Source organism: Oncorhynchus clarkii, unplaced genomic scaffold (assembly GCF_045791955.1).
Source record: "Oncorhynchus clarkii lewisi isolate Uvic-CL-2024 unplaced genomic scaffold, UVic_Ocla_1.0 unplaced_contig_11375_pilon_pilon, whole genome shotgun sequence".
Classification (NCBI taxonomy): domain Eukaryota; kingdom Metazoa; phylum Chordata; class Actinopteri; order Salmoniformes; family Salmonidae; genus Oncorhynchus; species Oncorhynchus clarkii.
The window spans coordinates 221,470-240,489 of NW_027257983.1; the positions used below are offsets into that span (position 1 = coordinate 221,470).

General features: G+C 47.9%; 1 protein-coding gene across 1 annotated transcript in view; it reads right to left on the reverse strand.

The window, feature by feature from the left end:
• Nucleotides 1-308: 308 nt before the first annotated feature.
• Nucleotides 309-19,020, reverse strand: part of LOC139394396 (maternal embryonic leucine zipper kinase-like) — a 29,117-nt gene continuing 10,405 nt past the window's right edge. The window contains exons 9-19 of the mRNA XM_071142450.1: nucleotides 17,876-17,944; nucleotides 16,209-16,307; nucleotides 13,992-14,078; nucleotides 13,233-13,367; nucleotides 12,662-12,748; nucleotides 12,276-12,576; nucleotides 10,534-10,639; nucleotides 5,235-5,397; nucleotides 3,532-3,635; nucleotides 817-904; nucleotides 309-526 (exon numbers count right to left, since the gene is read on the reverse strand). Coding sequence (XP_070998551.1) covers nucleotides 437-526; nucleotides 817-904; nucleotides 3,532-3,635; nucleotides 5,235-5,397; nucleotides 10,534-10,639; nucleotides 12,276-12,576; nucleotides 12,662-12,748; nucleotides 13,233-13,367; nucleotides 13,992-14,078; nucleotides 16,209-16,307; nucleotides 17,876-17,944 — 1,329 coding nt within the window. The 3' untranslated portion in view covers nucleotides 309-436. The remainder of the gene's footprint in view (nucleotides 527-816; nucleotides 905-3,531; nucleotides 3,636-5,234; nucleotides 5,398-10,533; nucleotides 10,640-12,275; nucleotides 12,577-12,661; nucleotides 12,749-13,232; nucleotides 13,368-13,991; nucleotides 14,079-16,208; nucleotides 16,308-17,875; nucleotides 17,945-19,020) is intronic.

The following is a 19,020-nucleotide window of genomic DNA, read 5'->3' on the forward strand; positions in this document are numbered from 1 at the left end:
AGGTGAGGGGAGGTCCTAGACAACCAGGTGAGGTCCTAGACAACCAGGTGAAGTCCTAGACAACCAGGTGAGGGGGAAGTCCTAGACAACCAGGTGAGGGGGAAGTCCTAGACAACCAGGTGAGGGGGAAGTCCTAGACAACCAGGTGAGGGGGAAGTCCTAGACAACCAGGTGAGGGGGAAGTCCTAGACAACCAGGTGAGGGGGAAGTCCTAGACAACCAGGTGAGGGGAGGTCCTAGACAACCAAGTGAGGGGAGGTCCTAGACAACCAGGTGAGGGGAGGTCCTAACTAATCAGTGACCTTAATTCATCAATGAAGTACAAGGGAGGAGTGAACCTGCAGACACTCTGCCCAACATGGAATTAGTTAAGACACCGGCTTTAGGTGCTGGAACGTGGACAGGATGTGACATCATCAACAGGAAGTAGTGACGTCTAGATGCTGGACGTAGAGAGAATGTCCTCCACCAGGTGTTTGTAAACCCAGGAGTCTCCCTTCAGCCGCTGTCTCCTCACACACACCACCTACAACACACAGCATCAATCATCAATAACGTGATCCCTACATCTCCTCACACACACCACCTACAACACACAGCATCAATCATCCATCAATAACCAACTAAAACAATCAATAATGTGATCCCTGCTGGGTGTCAGTAATCAATAACCTACAACACACATCACTAAACCAATAGGGTGGTCCACTGTGGCAGCAAGAGGCTGGTCAAAAAACCATCAATAACCTGATCAGTAGTAATCACTATGTACCTCAGTAACCATCAATAACCTGATCAGTAGTAATCACTATGTACCTCAGGTCTGTGCAGCAGACACACCTCCAGCTCAAACGCCATGGTCACCTTCCCAAAGTCTCCCTGGGTGCGACACTTCAGAGTATAGCTGGGGAGGAGAGGACAGTCTGTTTAACGGGAACATTCTTGAGGGAGAAAGATGGAGAGACTGAAGACAAGCTGAGGGAGAGAAAGATGGAGAGACTGGGAAGAAAAGCTGAGGGAGAGAAAGATGGAGAGACTGAAGAAAAGCTGAGGGAGAGAAAGATGGAGAGACTGAAGAAAAGCTGAGGGAGAGAAAGATGGAGAGACTGAAGAAAAGCTGAGGGAGAGAAAGATGGAGAGACTGGGAAGAAAAGCTGAGGGAGAGAAAGATGGAGAGACTGAAGAAAAGCTGAGGGAGAGAAAGATGGAGAGACTGGGAAGAAAAGCTGAGGGAGAGAAAGATGGAGAGACTGAAGAAAAGCTGAGGGAGAGAAAGATGGAGAGACTGAAGAAAAGTTGAGGGAGAGAAAGATGGAGAGACTGGGGAGAAAAGCTGAGGGAGAGAAAAATGGGACGACAGAAGAAAAGCTGAGGGAGAGAAAGATGGAGAGACTGGGGAGAAAAGCTGAGGGAGAGAAAGATGGAGAGACTGGGGAGAAAAGCTGAGGGAGAGAAAAATGGGACGACTGAAGAAAAGCTGAGGGAGAGAAAGATGGAGAGACTGAAGAAAAGCTGAGGGAGAGAAAGATGGAGAGACTGGGAAGGAAAGATGGAGAGACTGGGGAGAAAAGCTGAGGGAGAAAGATGGAGAGACTGAAGAAAAGCTGAGGGAGAGAAAGATGGAGAGACTGGGAAGAAAAGCTGAGGGAGAGAAAGATGGGACGACTGAAGAAAAGCTGAGGGAGAGAAAGATGGAGAGACTGGGGAGAAAAGCTGAGGGAGAGAAAGATGGAGAGAGAAGAAAAGCTGAGGGAGAGAAAGATGGAGAGACAGAAGAAAAGTTGAGGGAGAGAAAGATGGAGAGACAGAAGAAAAGTTGAGCGAGAGAAAGATGGAGAGACAGAAGAAAAGCTGAGGGAGAGAAAGATGGAGAGACTGGGGAGAAAAGCTGAGGGAGAAAGATGGAGAGACTGGGAAAAAATGCTGAGGGAGAGAAAGATGGAGAGACTGAAGAAAAGCTGAGGGAGAGAAAGATGGAGAGACTGGGGAGAAAAGCTGAGGGAGAAAGATGGAGAGACTGGGGAGAAAAGCTGAGGGAGAAAGATGGAGAGACTGAAGAAAAGCTGAGGGAGAGAAAGATGGAGAGACTGGGAAGGAAAGATGGAGAGACTGGGGAGAAAAGCTGAGGGAGAGAAAGATGGAGAGACAGAAGAAAAGCTGAGGGAGAGAAAGATGGAGAGAGAAGAAAAGCTGAGGGAGAGAAAGATGGAGAGACTGGGAAGAAAAGCTGAGGGAGAAAGATGGAGAGACTGAAGAAAAGCTGAGGGAGAGAAAGATGGAGAGACTGGGGAGAAAAGCTGAGGGAGAAAGATGGAGAGACTGAAGAAAAGCTGAGGGAGAGAAAGATGGAGAGACTGGGAAGGAAAGATGGAGAGACTGGGGAGAAAAGCTGAGGGAGAGAAAGATGGAGAGACAGAAGAAAAGCTGAGGGAGAGAAAGATGGAGAGACTGGGGAGAAAAGCTGAGGGAGAAAGATGGAGAGACTGGGAAAAAATGCTGAGGGAGAGAAAGATGGAGAGACTGAAGAAAAGCTGAGGGAGAGAAAGATGGAGAGACTGGGGAGAAAAGCTGAGGGAGAAAGATGGAGAGACTGGGAAGAAAAGCTGAGGGAGAGAAAGATGGAGAGACTGAGAAGACAAGCTGAGGGAGAAAGATGGAGAGACTGGGAAGACAAGCTGAGGGAGAGAAAGATGGAGAGACTGGGAAGAAAAGCTGAGGGAGAGAAAGATGGAGAGACAGAAGAAAAGCTGAGGGAGAAAGATGGAGAGACTGGGAAGAAAAGCTGAGGGAGAGAAAGATGGAGAGACTGAGAAGACAAGCTGAGGGAGAAAGATGGAGAGACTGGGAAGACAAGCTGAGGGAGAGAAAGATGGAGAGACTGGGAAGATGAGGAGGAAATATTGACTCGGTGAAAGAGGTATCACTACAAACCCTGGTTCGATTCCAGGCTGTATCACAACCGGCTGTGATTGGGAGCGGTGCACAACAGGCCCAGAAACGTCCGGTGTTGGCCGTCATTGTAAATAAGAATTTGTTCTTAACTGACTTGCCTAGTTAAACAAAAGTTACATAATCTTCCTGAGGGAGGGGCCTAGCTTCCTGAGGGAGGGGCCTGGCTTCCTGAGGGAGGGGCCTAGCTTCCTGAGGGAGGGGCCTAGCTTCCTGAGGGAGGGGCCTAGCTTCCTGAGGGAGGGGCCTGGCTTCCTGAGGGAGGGGCCTGGCTTCCTGAGGGAGGGGCCTGGCTTCCTGAGGGAGGGGCCTGGCTTCCGGAGGGAGGGGCCTGGCTTCCGGAGGGAGGGGCCTGGCTTCCGGAGGGAGGGGCCTGGCTTCCTGAGGGAGGGGCCTGGCTTCCTGAGGCAGGGGCCTGGCTTCCTGAGGCAGGGGCCTGGCTTCCTGAGGCAGGGGCCTGGCTTCCTGAGTGAGGGGCCTGGCTTCCTGAGGGAGGGGCCTGGCTTCCTGGGGGAGGGGCCTGGCTGGCACTCCTTCTCCACTGTCTCAGATCAGTGCCTAAAAAGTGTGTGCGGGCCTCACCCTTTCTGTGCGAAGTCGACGTGTTTCTCCGGTAGAATGGAGAGGATCTGGTTCAACACCTGGTCTGGGTTGGTCTGACTGGTCAACGTTACATTATACTGGGCCTGGAGAGGAGAGGAGAGGAGTCAGTTTGAGTTTATGTAAGACTGAGTGATTGTTCCTTGAACCTATAGGGGGGTGTCTATATATATATATATGTACCTTGACCCTGTAGGGGGGTGTCTATATATATGTACCTGGATCCTATAGGGGGTGTCTATATATAGGTACCTGTATCCTATAGGTGGTGTCTATATATATGTACCTTGATCCTGTAGGGTGTGTCTATATATAGGTACCTTGACCATGTAGGGGGGTGTCTATATATATATATGTACCTGGATCCTATAGGGGGTGTCTATATATATATATATGTACCTTGATCCAATAGGGGGTGTCTATATATAGGTAACTGTATCCTATAGGGGGTGTCTATGTATATGTACCTGGATCCTATAGGGGGTGTCTATATATATATATATGTACCTGGATCCTATAGGGGGTGTCTATATATATGTACCTGGATCCTATAGGGGGTGTCTATATATATATATATGTATGTACCTTGACTCTATAGGGGATGTCTATATATATATATGTACCTGGATCCTATAGGGGGTGTCTATATATATGTACCTTTACACTGTAGAGGGTGTCTATATATAGGTTCCTGTATCCTATAGGGGGTGTCTATATATATGTACCTTGATCTTGTAGGGGGGTGTCTATATATATGTACCTAGATCAAGTAGGGGGTGTCTATATATATATGTACCTTGACCCTATAGGGGGTGTCTATATATAGGTACCTTGATCAAGTAGGGGGGTGTCTATATATATGTACCTTGATCCTATAGGGGGTGTCTATATATAGGTACCTGTATCCTATAGGGGGTGTCTATATATATGTACCTTGATCCTGTAGGGTGTGTCTATATATATGTACCTGGATCCTATAGGGGGTGTCTATATATATGTACCTGGATTCCATAGGGGGTGTCTATATATATATATATATATATGTATGTACCTTGACCCTATAGGGGATGTCTATATATATGTACCTTGATCCTATAGGGGGTGTCTATATATATATATATATATATATATATATATATATATATATATATATATATATATCTTGATCCTGTAGTGGGGGGACTATATATATATATTAATCTTGATCCTGTAGGGGGGTGTCTATATATATATATATATATATATGTATGTACCTTGACCCTATAGGGGATGTCTATATATATGTACCTTGATCCTATAGGGGGTGTCTATATATGTACCTTTACACTGTAGAGGGTGTCTATATATAGGTTCCTGTATCCTATAGGGGGTGTCTATATATATGTACCTTGACCCTATCGGGGGTGTCTATATATATGTACCTTGATCCTATAGGGGGTGTCTATATATATATGTACCATGACCCTATAGGGGGTGTCTATATATAGGTATCTGTATCCTATATGGGGTGTCTATATGATCCTATAGGGGGTGTCTATATGACCCTGTAGGGGGTGTCTATATATAGGTACCTGTATCCTATAGGGGCTGTCTATATGATCCTGTAGGGGGTGTCTATATATCGGTACCTTGATCCTATAGGGGGTGTCTATATGACCCTGTAGGGGGTGTCTATATATAGGTACCTTGATCCTGCGTGGTCTGTCCCGCAGCCCTCGTCTCTTGCTGGGTGTGAGCAAGGTGATGACTTTATCCAGCCCTCTCTCCAGACTGCCGAAAACCTTCCCCCCCCTCCTCTTCTGGCTGCTGTCCCCCCGAGACGCCCCCGCCAGGTCTAACGACCGGGACCTAAGAGACGGACGGAGGGGGACAATGATCTCAAGACCAGTGGTTATTTTTTTAAACAATTTTTCTCCCCAACTTCCTGATATCCAATTGGATGTTACGATCTTGTCTGATCGCTGCAACTCCCCCCCCCAACAGACTCGGGAGAAGTCGAAGTTCGAGAGTCAAGCGTCCTCCCGAAAACATCACCTGTCAAGCCTCTCTAATTCTTAACATACTGCTCGGTTAGCCCTGAATGCTGACTCGTTGTCGGTATTCATCAAGTCATGATCAGTAACCTTCTCTCTGGGCTGAAGGCCAGCATCTCCTTCTCTCTGGGCTGAAGGCCAGCATCTCCTTCTCTCTGGGCTGAAGGCCAGCATCTCCTTCCTCCATCATACCTTCTCTCTGGGCTGAAGGCCAGTATCTCCATCATACCTTCTCTCTGGGCTGAAGGCCAGTATCTCCTTCTCTCTGGGCTGAAGGCCAGCATCTCCTTCTACCTTCTCTCTGGGCTGAAGGCCAGCATCTCCTTCCTCCATCATACCTTCTCTCTGGGCTGAAGGCCAGTATCTCCATCATACCTTCTCTCTGGGCTGAAGGCCAGTATCTCCATCATACCTTCTCTCTGGGCTGAAGGCCAGCATCTCCATCATACCTTCTCTCTGGGCTGAAGGCCAGCATCTCCATCATACCTTCTCTCTGGGCTGAAGGCCAGCATCTCCATCATACCTTCTCTCTGGGCTGAAGGCCAGCATCTCCTTCTCTCTGGGCTGAAGGCCAGCATCTCCATCATACCTTCTCTCTGGGCTGAAGGCCAGTATCTCCATCATACCTTCTCTCTGGGCTGAAGGCCAGTATGTCCATCATACCTTCTCTCTGGGCTGAAGGCCAGTATACCCATCATACCTTCTCTCTGGGCTGAAGACCAGTATCTCCATCATACCTTCTCTCTGGGCTGAAGGCCAGTATACCCATCATACCTTCTCTCTGGGCTGAAGGCCAGTATCTCCTTCTCTCTGGGCTGAAGGCCAGTATCTCCTTCTCTCTGGGCTGAAGGCCAGCATCTCCATCATACCTTCTCTCTGGGCTGAATGCCAGCATCTCCATCATACCTTCTCTCTGGGCTGAAGGCCAGCATCTCCATCATACCTTCTCTCTGGGCTGAAGGCCAGTATACCCATCATACCTTCTCTCTGGGCTGAAGGCCAGTATACCCATCATACCTTCTCTCTGGGCTGAAGGCCAGTATCTCCTTCTCTCTGGGCTGAAGGCCAGCATCTCCATCATACCTTCTCTCTGGGCTGAAGGCCAGCATCTCCATCATACCTTCTCTCTGGGCTGAAGGCCAGCATCTCCATCATACCTTCTCTCTGGGCTGAAGGCCAGTATACCCATCATACCTTCTCTCTGGGCTGAAGGCCAGCATCTCCTTCTCTCTGGGCTGAAGGCCAGCATCTCCATCATACCTTCTCTCTGGACTGAAGGCCAATATCTCCATCATACCTTCTCTCTGGGCTGAAAGCCAGCAACTCCATCATACCTTCTCTCTGGGCTGAAGGCCAATATCTCCATCATACCTTCTCTCTGGGCTGAAGGCCAGCATCTCCATCATACCTTCTATCTGGGCTGAAGGCCAGCTCTCCTTCCTCCATCATACCTTCTCTCTGGGCTGAAAGCCAGCATCTCCATCATACCTTCTCTCTGGGCTGAAGGCCAGCATCTCCATCATACCTTCTCTCTGGGCTGAAGGCCAGCATCTCCATCATACCTTCTATCTGGGCTGAAGGCCAGCTCTCCTTCCTCCATCATACCTTCTCTCTGGGCTGAAAGCCAGCATCTCCATCATACCTTCTCTCTGGGCTGAAGGCCAGCATCTCCATCATACCTTCTCTCTGGGCTGAAGGCCAGCATCTCCTTCTCTCTGGGCTGAAGGCCAGCATCTCCATCATACCTTCTCTCTGGGCTGAAGGCAAGCATCTCCATCATACCTTCTCTCTGGGCTGAAGGCCAGCATCTCCATCATACCTTCTCTCTGGGCTGAAGGCCAGCATCTCCATCATACCTTCTCTCTGGGCTGAAGGCCAGCATCTCCTTCTCTCTGGGCTGAAGGCCAGCATCTCCATCATACCTTCTCTCTGGGCTGAAGGCCAGTATCTCCATCATACCTTCTCTCTGGGCTGAAGGCCAGTATGTCCATCATACCTTCTCTCTGGGCTGAAGGCCAGTATACCCATCATACCTTCTCTCTGGGCTGAAGACCAGTATCTCCATCATACCTTCTCTCTGGGCTGAAGGCCAGTATACCCATCATACCTTCTCTCTGGGCTGAAGGCCAGTATCTCCATCATACCTTCTCTCTGGGCTGAAGGCCAGCATCTCCATCATACCTTCTCTCTGGGCTGAAGGCAAGCATCTCCATCATACCTTCTCTCTGGGCTGAAGGCCAGCATCTCCATCATACCTTCTCTCTGGGCTGAAGGCCAGCATCTCCTTCTCTCTGGGCTGAAGGCCAGCATCTCCATCATACCTTCTCTCTGGGCTGAAGGCCAGTATCTCCATCATACCTTCTCTCTGGGCTGAAGGCCAGTATGTCCATCATACCTTCTCTCTGGGCTGAAGGCCAGTATACCCATCATACCTTCTCTCTGGGCTGAAGACCAGTATCTCCATCATACCTTCTCTCTGGGCTGAAGGCCAGTATACCCATCATACCTTCTCTCTGGGCTGAAGGCCAGTATCTCCTTCTCTCTGGGCTGAAGGCCAGTATCTCCTTCTCTCTGGGCTGAAGGCCAGCATCTCCATCATACCTTCTCTCTGGGCTGAATGCCAGCATCTCCATCATACCTTCTCTCTGGGCTGAAGGCCAGCATCTCCATCATACCTTCTCTCTGGGCTGAAGGCCAGTATCTCCATCATACCTTCTCTCTGGGCTGAAGGCCAGTATAACCATCATACCTTCTCTCTGGGCTGAAGGCCAGTATCTCCATCATACCTTCTCTCTGGGCTGAAGGCCAGCTCTCCTTCCTCCATCATACCTTCTCTCTGGGCTGAAAGCCAGCATCTCCATCATACCTTCTCTCTGGGCTGAAGGCCAGTATCTCCATCATACCTTCTCTCTGGGCTGAAGGCCAGCTCTCCTTCCTCCATCATACCTTCTCTCTGGGCTGAAAGCCAGCATCTCCATCATACCTTCTCTCTGGGCTGAAGGCCAGTATCTCCATCATACCTTCTCTCTGGGCTGAAGGCAAGCATCTCCATCATACCTTCTCTCTGGGCTGAAGGCCAGCATCTCCATCATACCTTCTCTCTGGGCTGAAGGCCAGCATCTCCTTCTCTCTGGGCTGAAGGCCAGCATCTCCATCATACCTTCTCTCTGGGCTGAAGGCAAGCATCTCCATCATACCTTCTCTCTGGGCTGAAGGCCAGCATCTCCATCATACCTTCTCTCTGGGCTGAAGGCCAGCATCTCCTTCTCTCTGGGCTGAAGGCCAGCATCTCCATCATACCTTCTCTCTGGGCTGAAGGCCAGTATCTCCATCATACCTTCTCTCTGGGCTGAAGGCCAGTATGTCCATCATACCTTCTCTCTGGGCTGAAGGCCAGTATACCCATCATACCTTCTCTCTGGGCTGAAGACCAGTATCTCCATCATACCTTCTCTCTGGGCTGAAGGCCAGTATACCCATCATACCTTCTCTCTGGGCTGAAGGCCAGTATCTCCATCATACCTTCTCTCTGGGCTGAAGGCCAGCATCTCCATCATACCTTCTCTCTGGGCTGAAGGCAAGCATCTCCATCATACCTTCTCTCTGGGCTGAAGGCCAGCATCTCCATCATACCTTCTCTCTGGGCTGAAGGCCAGCATCTCCTTCTCTCTGGGCTGAAGGCCAGCATCTCCATCATACCTTCTCTCTGGGCTGAAGGCCAGTATCTCCATCATACCTTCTCTCTGGGCTGAAGGCCAGTATACCCATCATACCTTCTCTCTGGGCTGAAGGCCAGTATCTCCTTCTCTCTGGGCTGAAGGCCAGTATCTCCTTCTCTCTGGGCTGAAGGCCAGCATCTCCATCATACCTTTTCTCTGGGCTGAAGGCCAGCATCTCCATCATACCTTCTCTCTGGGCTGAAGGCCAGCATCTCCATCATACCTTCTCTCTGGGCTGAAGGCCAGTATCTCCATCATACCTTCTCTCTGGGCTGAAGGCCAGTATCTCCATCATACCTTCTCTCTGGGCTGAAGGCCAGTATCTCCATCATACCTTCTCTCTGGGCTGAAGGCCAGTATACCCATCATACCTTCTCTCTGGGCTGAAGTCCAGCATCTCCTTCTCTCTGGGCTGAAGGCCAGCATCTCCATCATACCTTCTCTCTGGACTGAAGGCCAATATCTCCATCATACCTTCTCTCTGGGCTGAAGGCCAGCATCTCCATCATACCTTCTCTCTGGGCTGAAAGCCAGCAACTCCATCATACCTTCTCTCTGGGCTGAAGGCCAATATCTCCATCATACCTTCTCTCTGGGCTGAAGGCCAGCATCTCCATCATACCTTCTATCTGGGCTGAAGGCCAGCTCTCCTTCCTCCATCATACCTTCTCTCTGGGCTGAAAGCCAGCATCTCCATCATACCTTCTCTCTGGGCTGAAGGCCAGTATCTCCATCATACCTTCTCTCTGGGCTGAAGGCCAGTATCTCCATCATACCTTCTCTCTGGGCTGAAGGCCAGTATCTCCATCATACCTTCTCTCTGGGCTGAAGGCCAGTATACCCATCATACCTTCTCTCTGGGCTGAAGGCCAGCTCTCCTTCCTCCATCATACCTTCTCTCTGGGCTGAAGGCCAGCATCTCCATCATACCTTCTCTCTGGGCTGAAGGCCAGCATCTCCATCATACCTTCTCTCTGGGCTGAAGGCCAGCTCTCCTTCCTCCATCATACCTTCTCTCTGGGCTGAAGGCCAGCATCTCCATCATACCTTCTCTCTGGGCTGAAGGCCAGCATCTCCATCATACCTTCTCTCTGGGCTGAAGGCCAGTATCTCCATCATACCTTCTCTCTGGGCTGAAGGCCAGTATCTCCATCATACCTTCTCTCTGGGCTGAAGGCCAGTATACCCATCATACCTTCTCTCTGGGCTGAAGGCCAGCATCTCCATCATACCTTCTCTCTGGGCTGAAGGCCAGCATCTCCATCTCTTCTTCCTCCTTTCCTTCCACTCTCTCCCTCGGTCTCTTCCTCGACGGGTCCTTACAAGTACTGCCTCCTCCTGCAACACACACACACACACACACACTCATGCACACACACACACACACACGGGAGAAGTGTGTAACACATGTCAGTACACACCACATGGGACAGAGAGCAGGGAAAGAGACAGCAACACCTGTCACAGTACACGCCCAGGGACACACACACCACACACAGACACACACACAGTACACGCCCAGGGACACACACACACACAGAGTCCCTGGTGTGTTAGTCTGGACAGAGCTGTCAGCTGTAGCAGGAGGGGAGAGGTGGGTTATAAATTACACAGAGAGTGTGTGTGACATCCATATTATTAGTGAAAAACTGGTCATAGATAGCTATATATCTACACCTATCTCTATCTCTCTATATCCATCTATCTACACCTATATCTATATATCTACACCTATATCTATATATCTACACCTACCTCTATCTCTCTATATACATCTATCTATCTACACCTATATCTATATACCGACACCTATCTCTATCTCTCTATATCCGTCTATCTACACCTATATCTATATATCTACACCTATCTCTATCTCTCTATATCTATCTATCTACACCAATATCTATCTATCTACACCTATCTCTATCTCTCTATATCTATCTATCTACACCAATATCTATCTATCTACACCTATATCTATATACCTACACCTATCTCTATCTCTCTATATCCATCTATCTACACCTATATCTATATATCTACACCTATCTCTATCTCTCTATATCCATCTATCTACACCTATATATCTACACCCATCTCTCTCTCTCTATATCTATCTATCTACACCAATATCTATCTATCTACACCTATATCTATATACCTACACCTATCTCTATCTCTCTATATCCATCTATCTATCTACACCTATATCTATATACCTACACCTATCTCTATCTCTCTATATCCATCTATCTACACCTATATCTATCTATCTACACCAATATCTATATATCTACACCTATCTCTATCTCTCTATATCCATCTATCTATCTACACCTATATCTATATACCTACACCTATCTATATCTCTCTATATCCATCTATCTAGTGACAGTGATCATAATTACACAGAGAGAGAGATAAATCAGATGAATGTGAGCGTCTTCGGCAAAAAGCTGTTGAAATGACTATTAACAGAATACAATTTACTTGCAAATGTGCCACTTCTGATTCTGAGTGGTGGGGGGGGGGGGGGGGGGGGGGGCGTGTGTATGTCCCTTTCAGAAACACACCATATTGAGAGACGATCGCTGGGATTAAAAGGCTGTGAGCCACAGAAACATCACCGTATTGAGAGGTGACCGCTGGGATTAAAAGGCTGTGAGCCACAGAAACACACCGTATTGAGAGGTGACCGCTGGGATTAAAAAGCTGTCTGCTATCTAGTGGTCTCTGATGTCGTTTAAGCATAGTTGTGGATTTAAAACATCCAATTGAGTTGTTGTTCTATTAAAAAAAATTAAATAAAGTGTGATTTGGAGAGAAACCCCCCTCCCCTCCCAAAAGAGAAAAGACTGAATTTGGGAAAAACTCAAACGGAATCAGGATGTATGTTTCTGTGTATTGTCTGTGTGTGTGTGTGTGTGTGTGTGTGTGTGTGTGTGTGTGTGTGTGTGTGTGTGTGTGATCTTACCTTGGGGTGTGTCAAGCTTGTTGCCAACCTTGTTGGTGTTATTATGGGTTGGTGTAGTCAAGACCCTCTTATTGGACTGAGTTGCCTTCCTATTGGCTACTGGGGATCGGGGGGCGGGCAAAGCAAATATATCTGCATCCTTATTGGCCACGGCAACGTTCTCTTTGTTTTCATTGGTCCGTTCCCGGCATCGGTCCCGCCTCTCCTGGTGACGGTTGTGGTGCGCGATTGGCTCCCTCTCCGGAGTGGGGGCGTGTTTAGTCTGATCCCGCCTCTTTTCAGCTGACGGACAGGTCGCTCTCTTTAGGAAGACAGAAACAAGAATGTTGATAACAAGAGAGACAGAGACAGAAACAGACAGAGAGAGAGAGAGATGACCCCCTGACCTCTTGCTGGGGTGTGAGCGAAACCCAGGGCAGGTCGTCGTCATAGCAACGGTCCTCAGCATCATCATCATCATCGAAGAGTAGAGTCTTCTTAGACAGGAGGGAGATTGAGAGAAGAGGGAGGAAGGGAGGGAGAGGAGGGAGATTGAGAGAAGAGGGAGGAAGAGAAAAGGAACAAATATGTTTATTCACTTTTTTTTTCAAGGCAACGAAGCTTCTTAAACTGGACTGGGGGGGAGGGAGGGAGAGAGAGGGGGTGGGAGGAAGGGAGGAGGAGGAGAGATGAAGGAGAGGAGAAGGAGAGAGGAGGGAGAGAGAGGGGGAGGGAGGAAGGGAGAGGAGAGAGACAGACAGAGGGGAGAGAGAGAGAGAGAGAGAGAGAGACAGACAGAGGGAGAGAGAGAGAGAGAGAGAGACAGACAGAGGGGAGAGAGAGAGAGAGAGACAGACAGAGGGGCGAGAGAGAGAGAGAGAGAGACAGACAGAGGGGGAGAGAGAGAGAGAGAGAGACAGACAGAGGGGCGAGAGAGAGAGAGAGAGAGACAGAAGAGAGGTAGCAGTAGATTCTGACCTGTACTCCCAGGCGTTGAGGTGAACAGGACATGACATCACAGACAGGAAGTTGAGGCCTGATCCGGACAGGTTTCCCTCTCTGTTTCTTAGAGAGCAGCAACAGGTAGGTGGCAGTGGTCTGGTCGTACTTCCACTGTACACACACACACACAGTGTGTGTATATACAAATAAAAAAATCATGATTCCATGTGTGTTATTTCATAGTTTTGATGTCTTCACTATTATTCTACAATGTAGAAAATAGTAGAAATAAAGAAAAACCCTGGAATGAGTAGGTGTGTCTAAACATCTTTTGGCTGGTCGTGTGTGTGTGTGTGTGTGTGTGTGTGTGTCTGTGTGTGTGTTATAGATCCATCTATCTATAGAAAACATATATCACACACACAGACGTCTGATGAATTAATGTATAAACTAAACTGTCAGTGTTCATTCAAATCGGCGGTGTTATACTGCCATCTACTGGCGAAACCCGTCAACACACACGATGATATACACAGTGTCTCCACCTGTATTCATTTAGCCCAGAAATAGATTTATGTATATATTTTTTATATACATAAATCTATTTCTGCCGAGACGAGCTTTTAAAATGGATAGTCGCTCGTTAACTCAATGACTGGAAGTCTATGTGAACCCCCCCCCCCCCCGTACCCCTTACCTCTACTGACGAACCCCCCCCCCGCGACCCTTACCTCTACTGACGAACCCCCCCGTACCCCTTACCTCTACTGATGAATGAAATACAGCCCCACACACCTCATTGACCAGCTGTAGGGTGCTCTGTCTGGAGATCTTCAGGCTGACGGACATCTCAGTGATGCAGTCCTCATCTATATAACCCAACTAGAGGAGAGAGATGGAGGGGGGAGAGGGAGGAGAGAGGGGGGGGGGGGAGGGAGGAGAGAGGGGGGGGGAGAGGGAGGAGAGAGGGGGGAGAGGGAGGGGGGAGTGGGAGGAGAGAGAGGGGGGAGAGGGAGGAGAGAGGGAGGAGAGAGAGAGGGAGGAGAGAGAAGGGAGAGAGGGGGGAGAGGGAGAGAGAGGGAGGGGTGAGAGAGGAGGGAGAGAGAGGGGGAGAGAGAGAGGGGAGGGAGAGAGGGGGAGAGAGAGAGGGGGGAGAGGGAGAGAGGGGGGAGAGGGAGGAGAGAGAGGGGGGAGGGAGAGGGAGAGAGGGGGAGGGGGAGGGAGAGGGAGAGAGGGGGAGGGAGAGGGAGAGAGGGGGAGGGAGAGGGAGAGAGGGGGAGGGAGAGGGAGAGAGGGGGAGGGAGAGGGAGAGGGAGAGGGAGAGAGGGAGAGAGAGAGGAGGGAGAGAGGGAGAGAGAGAGGAGGGAGAGAGAGAGAGAGAGGAGGGAGAGAGAGAGAGAGAGGAGGGAGAGAGAAAGGGGGAAGGGGGGGAGAGAGAGAGAGAGAGAGAGGTGGGGAGAGGGAGAGAGAGAGGGGAGGGGGAGAGTAGTTTCTCTAGAGATAAATCAGATCCAGACTGAACTGTGTGATGTAGTAGGGAGTTGTAGTTTCTCTAGAGATAAATCAGACCCAGACTGAACTGTGTTATGTAGTAGGGAGTTGTAGTTTCCAACGGACCAATAGTCTACATAGTGTATAGTGCAGAAAACGTGGTAATTAACTACAATGACCATAATCCATTGCGCGCCTCCTTGTACCGGTCCGCGGCAGACACAGAGAGTAGAACGTACGATCAAGAGATCCACATCTATCAAGACAACTAGAGGTGTCGACCTTAACGAGATGGCAACCAGCACAGGTGTAACACATCCTGACTAACGAGTTGACACCAAACGGTATCGCCCTACGTGCTAACGAGCTATACGTGCTAACGAGCTATACGTGCTAACGAGCTATACGTGCTAACGAGCCCTACGTGCTAACGAGCTATACGTGCTAACGAGCTAACGAGCTATACGTGCTAACGAGCCCTACGTGCTAACGAGCTATACGTGCTAACGAGCTATACGTGCTAACGAGCCCTACGTGCTAACGAGCTATACGTGCTAACGAGCTATACGTGCTAACGAGCCCTACGTGCTAACGAGCCCTACGTGCTAACGAGCCCTACGTGCTAACGAGCTATACGTGCTAACGAGCCCTACGTGCTAACGAGCCCTACGTGCTAACGAGCTATACGTGCTAACGAGCTATACGTGCTAAAGTCCAACCTCAAAACGTACAAGGAAAAACAAAAAACTGTAACAAGGCGTGTTTGGGGGTTCTTATAGGAGCGTTTGGGGGTTCTTATAGGAGCGTTTGGGGGTTCTTAGAGGTGCTGTTGGGGGTTCTTAGAGGTGCTGTTGGGGGTTCTTATAGGAGCGTTTGGGGGTTCTTATAGGAGCGTTTGGGGGTTCTTAGAGGTGCTGTTGGGGGTTCTTATAGGAGCGTTTGGGGGTTCTTAGAGGTGCTGTTGGGGGTTCTTATAGGAGCTGTTGGGGGTTCTTAGAGGTGCTGTTGGGGGTTCTTAGAGGTGCTGTTGGGGGTTCTTATAGGAGCGTTTGGGGGTTCTTATAGGAGCGTTTGGGGGTTCTTAGAGGAGCGTTGGGGGGTTCTTAGAGGTGCTGTTGGGGGTTCTTATAGGAGCGTTTGGGGGTTCTTAGAGGTGCTGTTGGGGGTTCTTAGAGGTGCTGTTGGGGGTTCTTAGAGGTGCTGTTGGGGGTTCTTAGAGGAGCGTTTGGGGGTTCTTAGAGGTGCTGTTGGGGGTTCTTATAGGAGCGTTTGGGGGTTCTTAGAGGTGCTGTTGGGGGTTCTTAGAGGTGCTGTTGGGGGTTCTTAGAGGTGCTGTTGGGGGTTCTTAGAGGTGCTGTTGGGGGTTCTTAGAGGTGCTGTTGGGGGTTCTTATAGGAGCGTTTGGGGGTTCTTAGAGGCGCGTTCGGGGGTTCTTAGAGGAGCGTTGGGGGGTTCTTAGGTGTACGTGTGTGTGTTCAGGTGTGTGTGTGTAGGTGTGTAGGTGTGTGTGTGTGTTCTTACAGGTTGCTTGCTGTGCCACTCTACAGGGCTGCCATAGCCAGACATCGTCCAGGGATGGTCTAGGAGTTGTCTGATGGTCACACGATGCTTAGGATCCACCTACACACACACAATTAATAACTCCTACTATACCAAATCTGATGTCACACAATCAATAACTCCTACTATACAAACCAATCAATAACTCCTACTATACAAACCAATCAATAACTCCTACTATACAAACCAATCAATAACTCCTACTATACAAACCAATCAATAACTCCTACTATACAAACCAATAAATAACTCCTACTATACAAACCAATCAATAACTCCTACTATACAAACCAATCAATAACTCCTACTATACAAACCAATCAATAACTCCTACTATACAAACCAATCAATAACTCCTACTATACAAACCAATCAATAACTCCTACTATACAAACCAATCAATAACTCCTACTATACAAACCAATCAATAACTCCTACTATACAAACCAATCAATAACTCCTACTATACAAACCAATCAATAACTCCTACTATACAAACCAATCAATAACTCCTACTATACAAACCAATCAATAACTCCTACTATACAAACCAATCAATAACTCCTACTATACAAACCAATAAATAACTCCTACTATACAAACCAATAAATAACTCCTAGTATACAAACCAATCAATAACTCCTACTATACAAACCAATCAATAACTCCTACTATACAAACCAATCAATAACTCCTACTATACAAACCAATCAATAACTCCTACTATACCAAACCAATCAATAACTCCTACTATACAAACCAATCAATAACTCCTACTATACCAAACCAATCAATAACTCCTACTATACCAAACCAATCAATAACTCCTACTATACAAACCAATCAATAACTCCTACTATACAAACCAATCAATAACTCCTACTATACAAACCAATCAATAACTCCTACTATACCAAACCAATCAATAACTCCTACTATACCAAACCAATCAATAACTCCTACTATACAAACCAATCAATAACTCCTACTATACAAACCAATCAATAACTCCTACTATACCAAACCAATCAATAACTCCTACTATACCAAACCAATCAATAACTCCTACTATACAAACCAATCAATAACTCCTACTATACCAAACCAATCAATAACTCCTACTATACAAACCAATCAATAACTCCTACTATACAAACCAATCAATAACTCCTACTATACAAACCAATCAATAACTCCTACTATACAAACCAATCAATAACTCCTACTATACAAACCAATCAATAACTCCTACTATACAAACCAATCAATAACTCCTACTATACAAACCAATCAATAACTCCTACTATACAAACCAATCAATAACTCCTACTATACAAACCAATCAATAACTCCTACTATACCAAACCAATCAATAACTCCTACTATACAAACCAATCAATAACTCCTACTATACCAAACCAATCAATAACTCCTACTATACAAACCAATCAATAACTCCTACTATACCAAACCAATCAATAACTCCTACTATACAAACCAATCAATAACTCCTACTATACAAACCAATCAATAACTCCTACTATACAAACCTGATGATACGTCAAAATCAAAGAGCAAGAGGAGGTGTGTGTGTGTGTGTGTGTGTGTGTGTGTGTGTGTGTGTGTACCTGCATCATCTGGTTGAGTAGCAGGATGCTCCCAGGAGACAGCCAATGAGGGTTGTTGTAACTACCTCTCTAGAACAGTAAAACACGTAGGTTAGTTTACACCAGAGGCTTTGAATCAGGCTTTTATACACTCACAAATAGAGAAAACCAACTGTCACGGTTGAACCCTTTCCTCCAGAGAAAACCAACTGTCACGGTTGAACCCTTTCCTCCAGAGAAAACCAACTGTCACGGTTGAACCCTTTCCTCCAGAGAAAACCAACTGTCACGGTTGAACCCTTTCCTCCAGAGAAAACCAACTGTCACGGTTGAACCCTTTCCTCCAGAGAAAACCAACTGTCACGGTTGAACCCTTTCCTCCAGAGAAAACCAACTGTCACGGTTGAACCCTTTCCTCCAGAGAAAACCAACTGTCACGGTTGAACCCTTTCCTCCAGAGAAAACCAACTGTCACGGTTGAACCCTTTCCTCCAGAGAAAACCAACTGTCACGGTTGAACCCTTTCCTCCAGAGAAAACCAACTGTCACGGTTGAACCCTTTCCTCCAGAGAAAACCAACTGTCACGGTTGAACCCTTTCCTCCAGAGAAAACCAACTGTCACGGTTGAACCCTTTCCTCCAGAGAAAACCAACTGTCACGGTTGAACCCTTTCCTCCAGAGAAAACCAACTGTCACGGTTGAACCCTTTCCTCCAGAGAAAACCAACTGTCACGGTTGAACCCTTTCCTCCAGAGAAAACCAACTGTCACGGTTGAACCCTTTCCTCCAGAGAAAACCAACTGCCACGGTTGAACGCCTTTCCTCCAGAGAAACAGTTCTGAACTATATTAGTGGAACTAAATGTTTTCCCTTCTACCGTGTCAGAAATAGCTGTCCTATTTCTAAAACTACTAGCTGGCTGAACCATTTGTGAAACAACCATGTTCTGTCACGTTACCTTGGATACCTGGCTAACAACCATGTTCTGTCATGTTACCTTGGATACCTGGCGAACAACCATGTTCTGTCACGTTACCTTGGATACCTGGCTAACAACCATGTTCTGTCACGTTACCTTGGATACCTAGCTAACAACCATGTTCTGTCACGTTACCTTGGATACCTAGCTAACAACCATGTTCTGTCACGTTACCTTGGATACCTA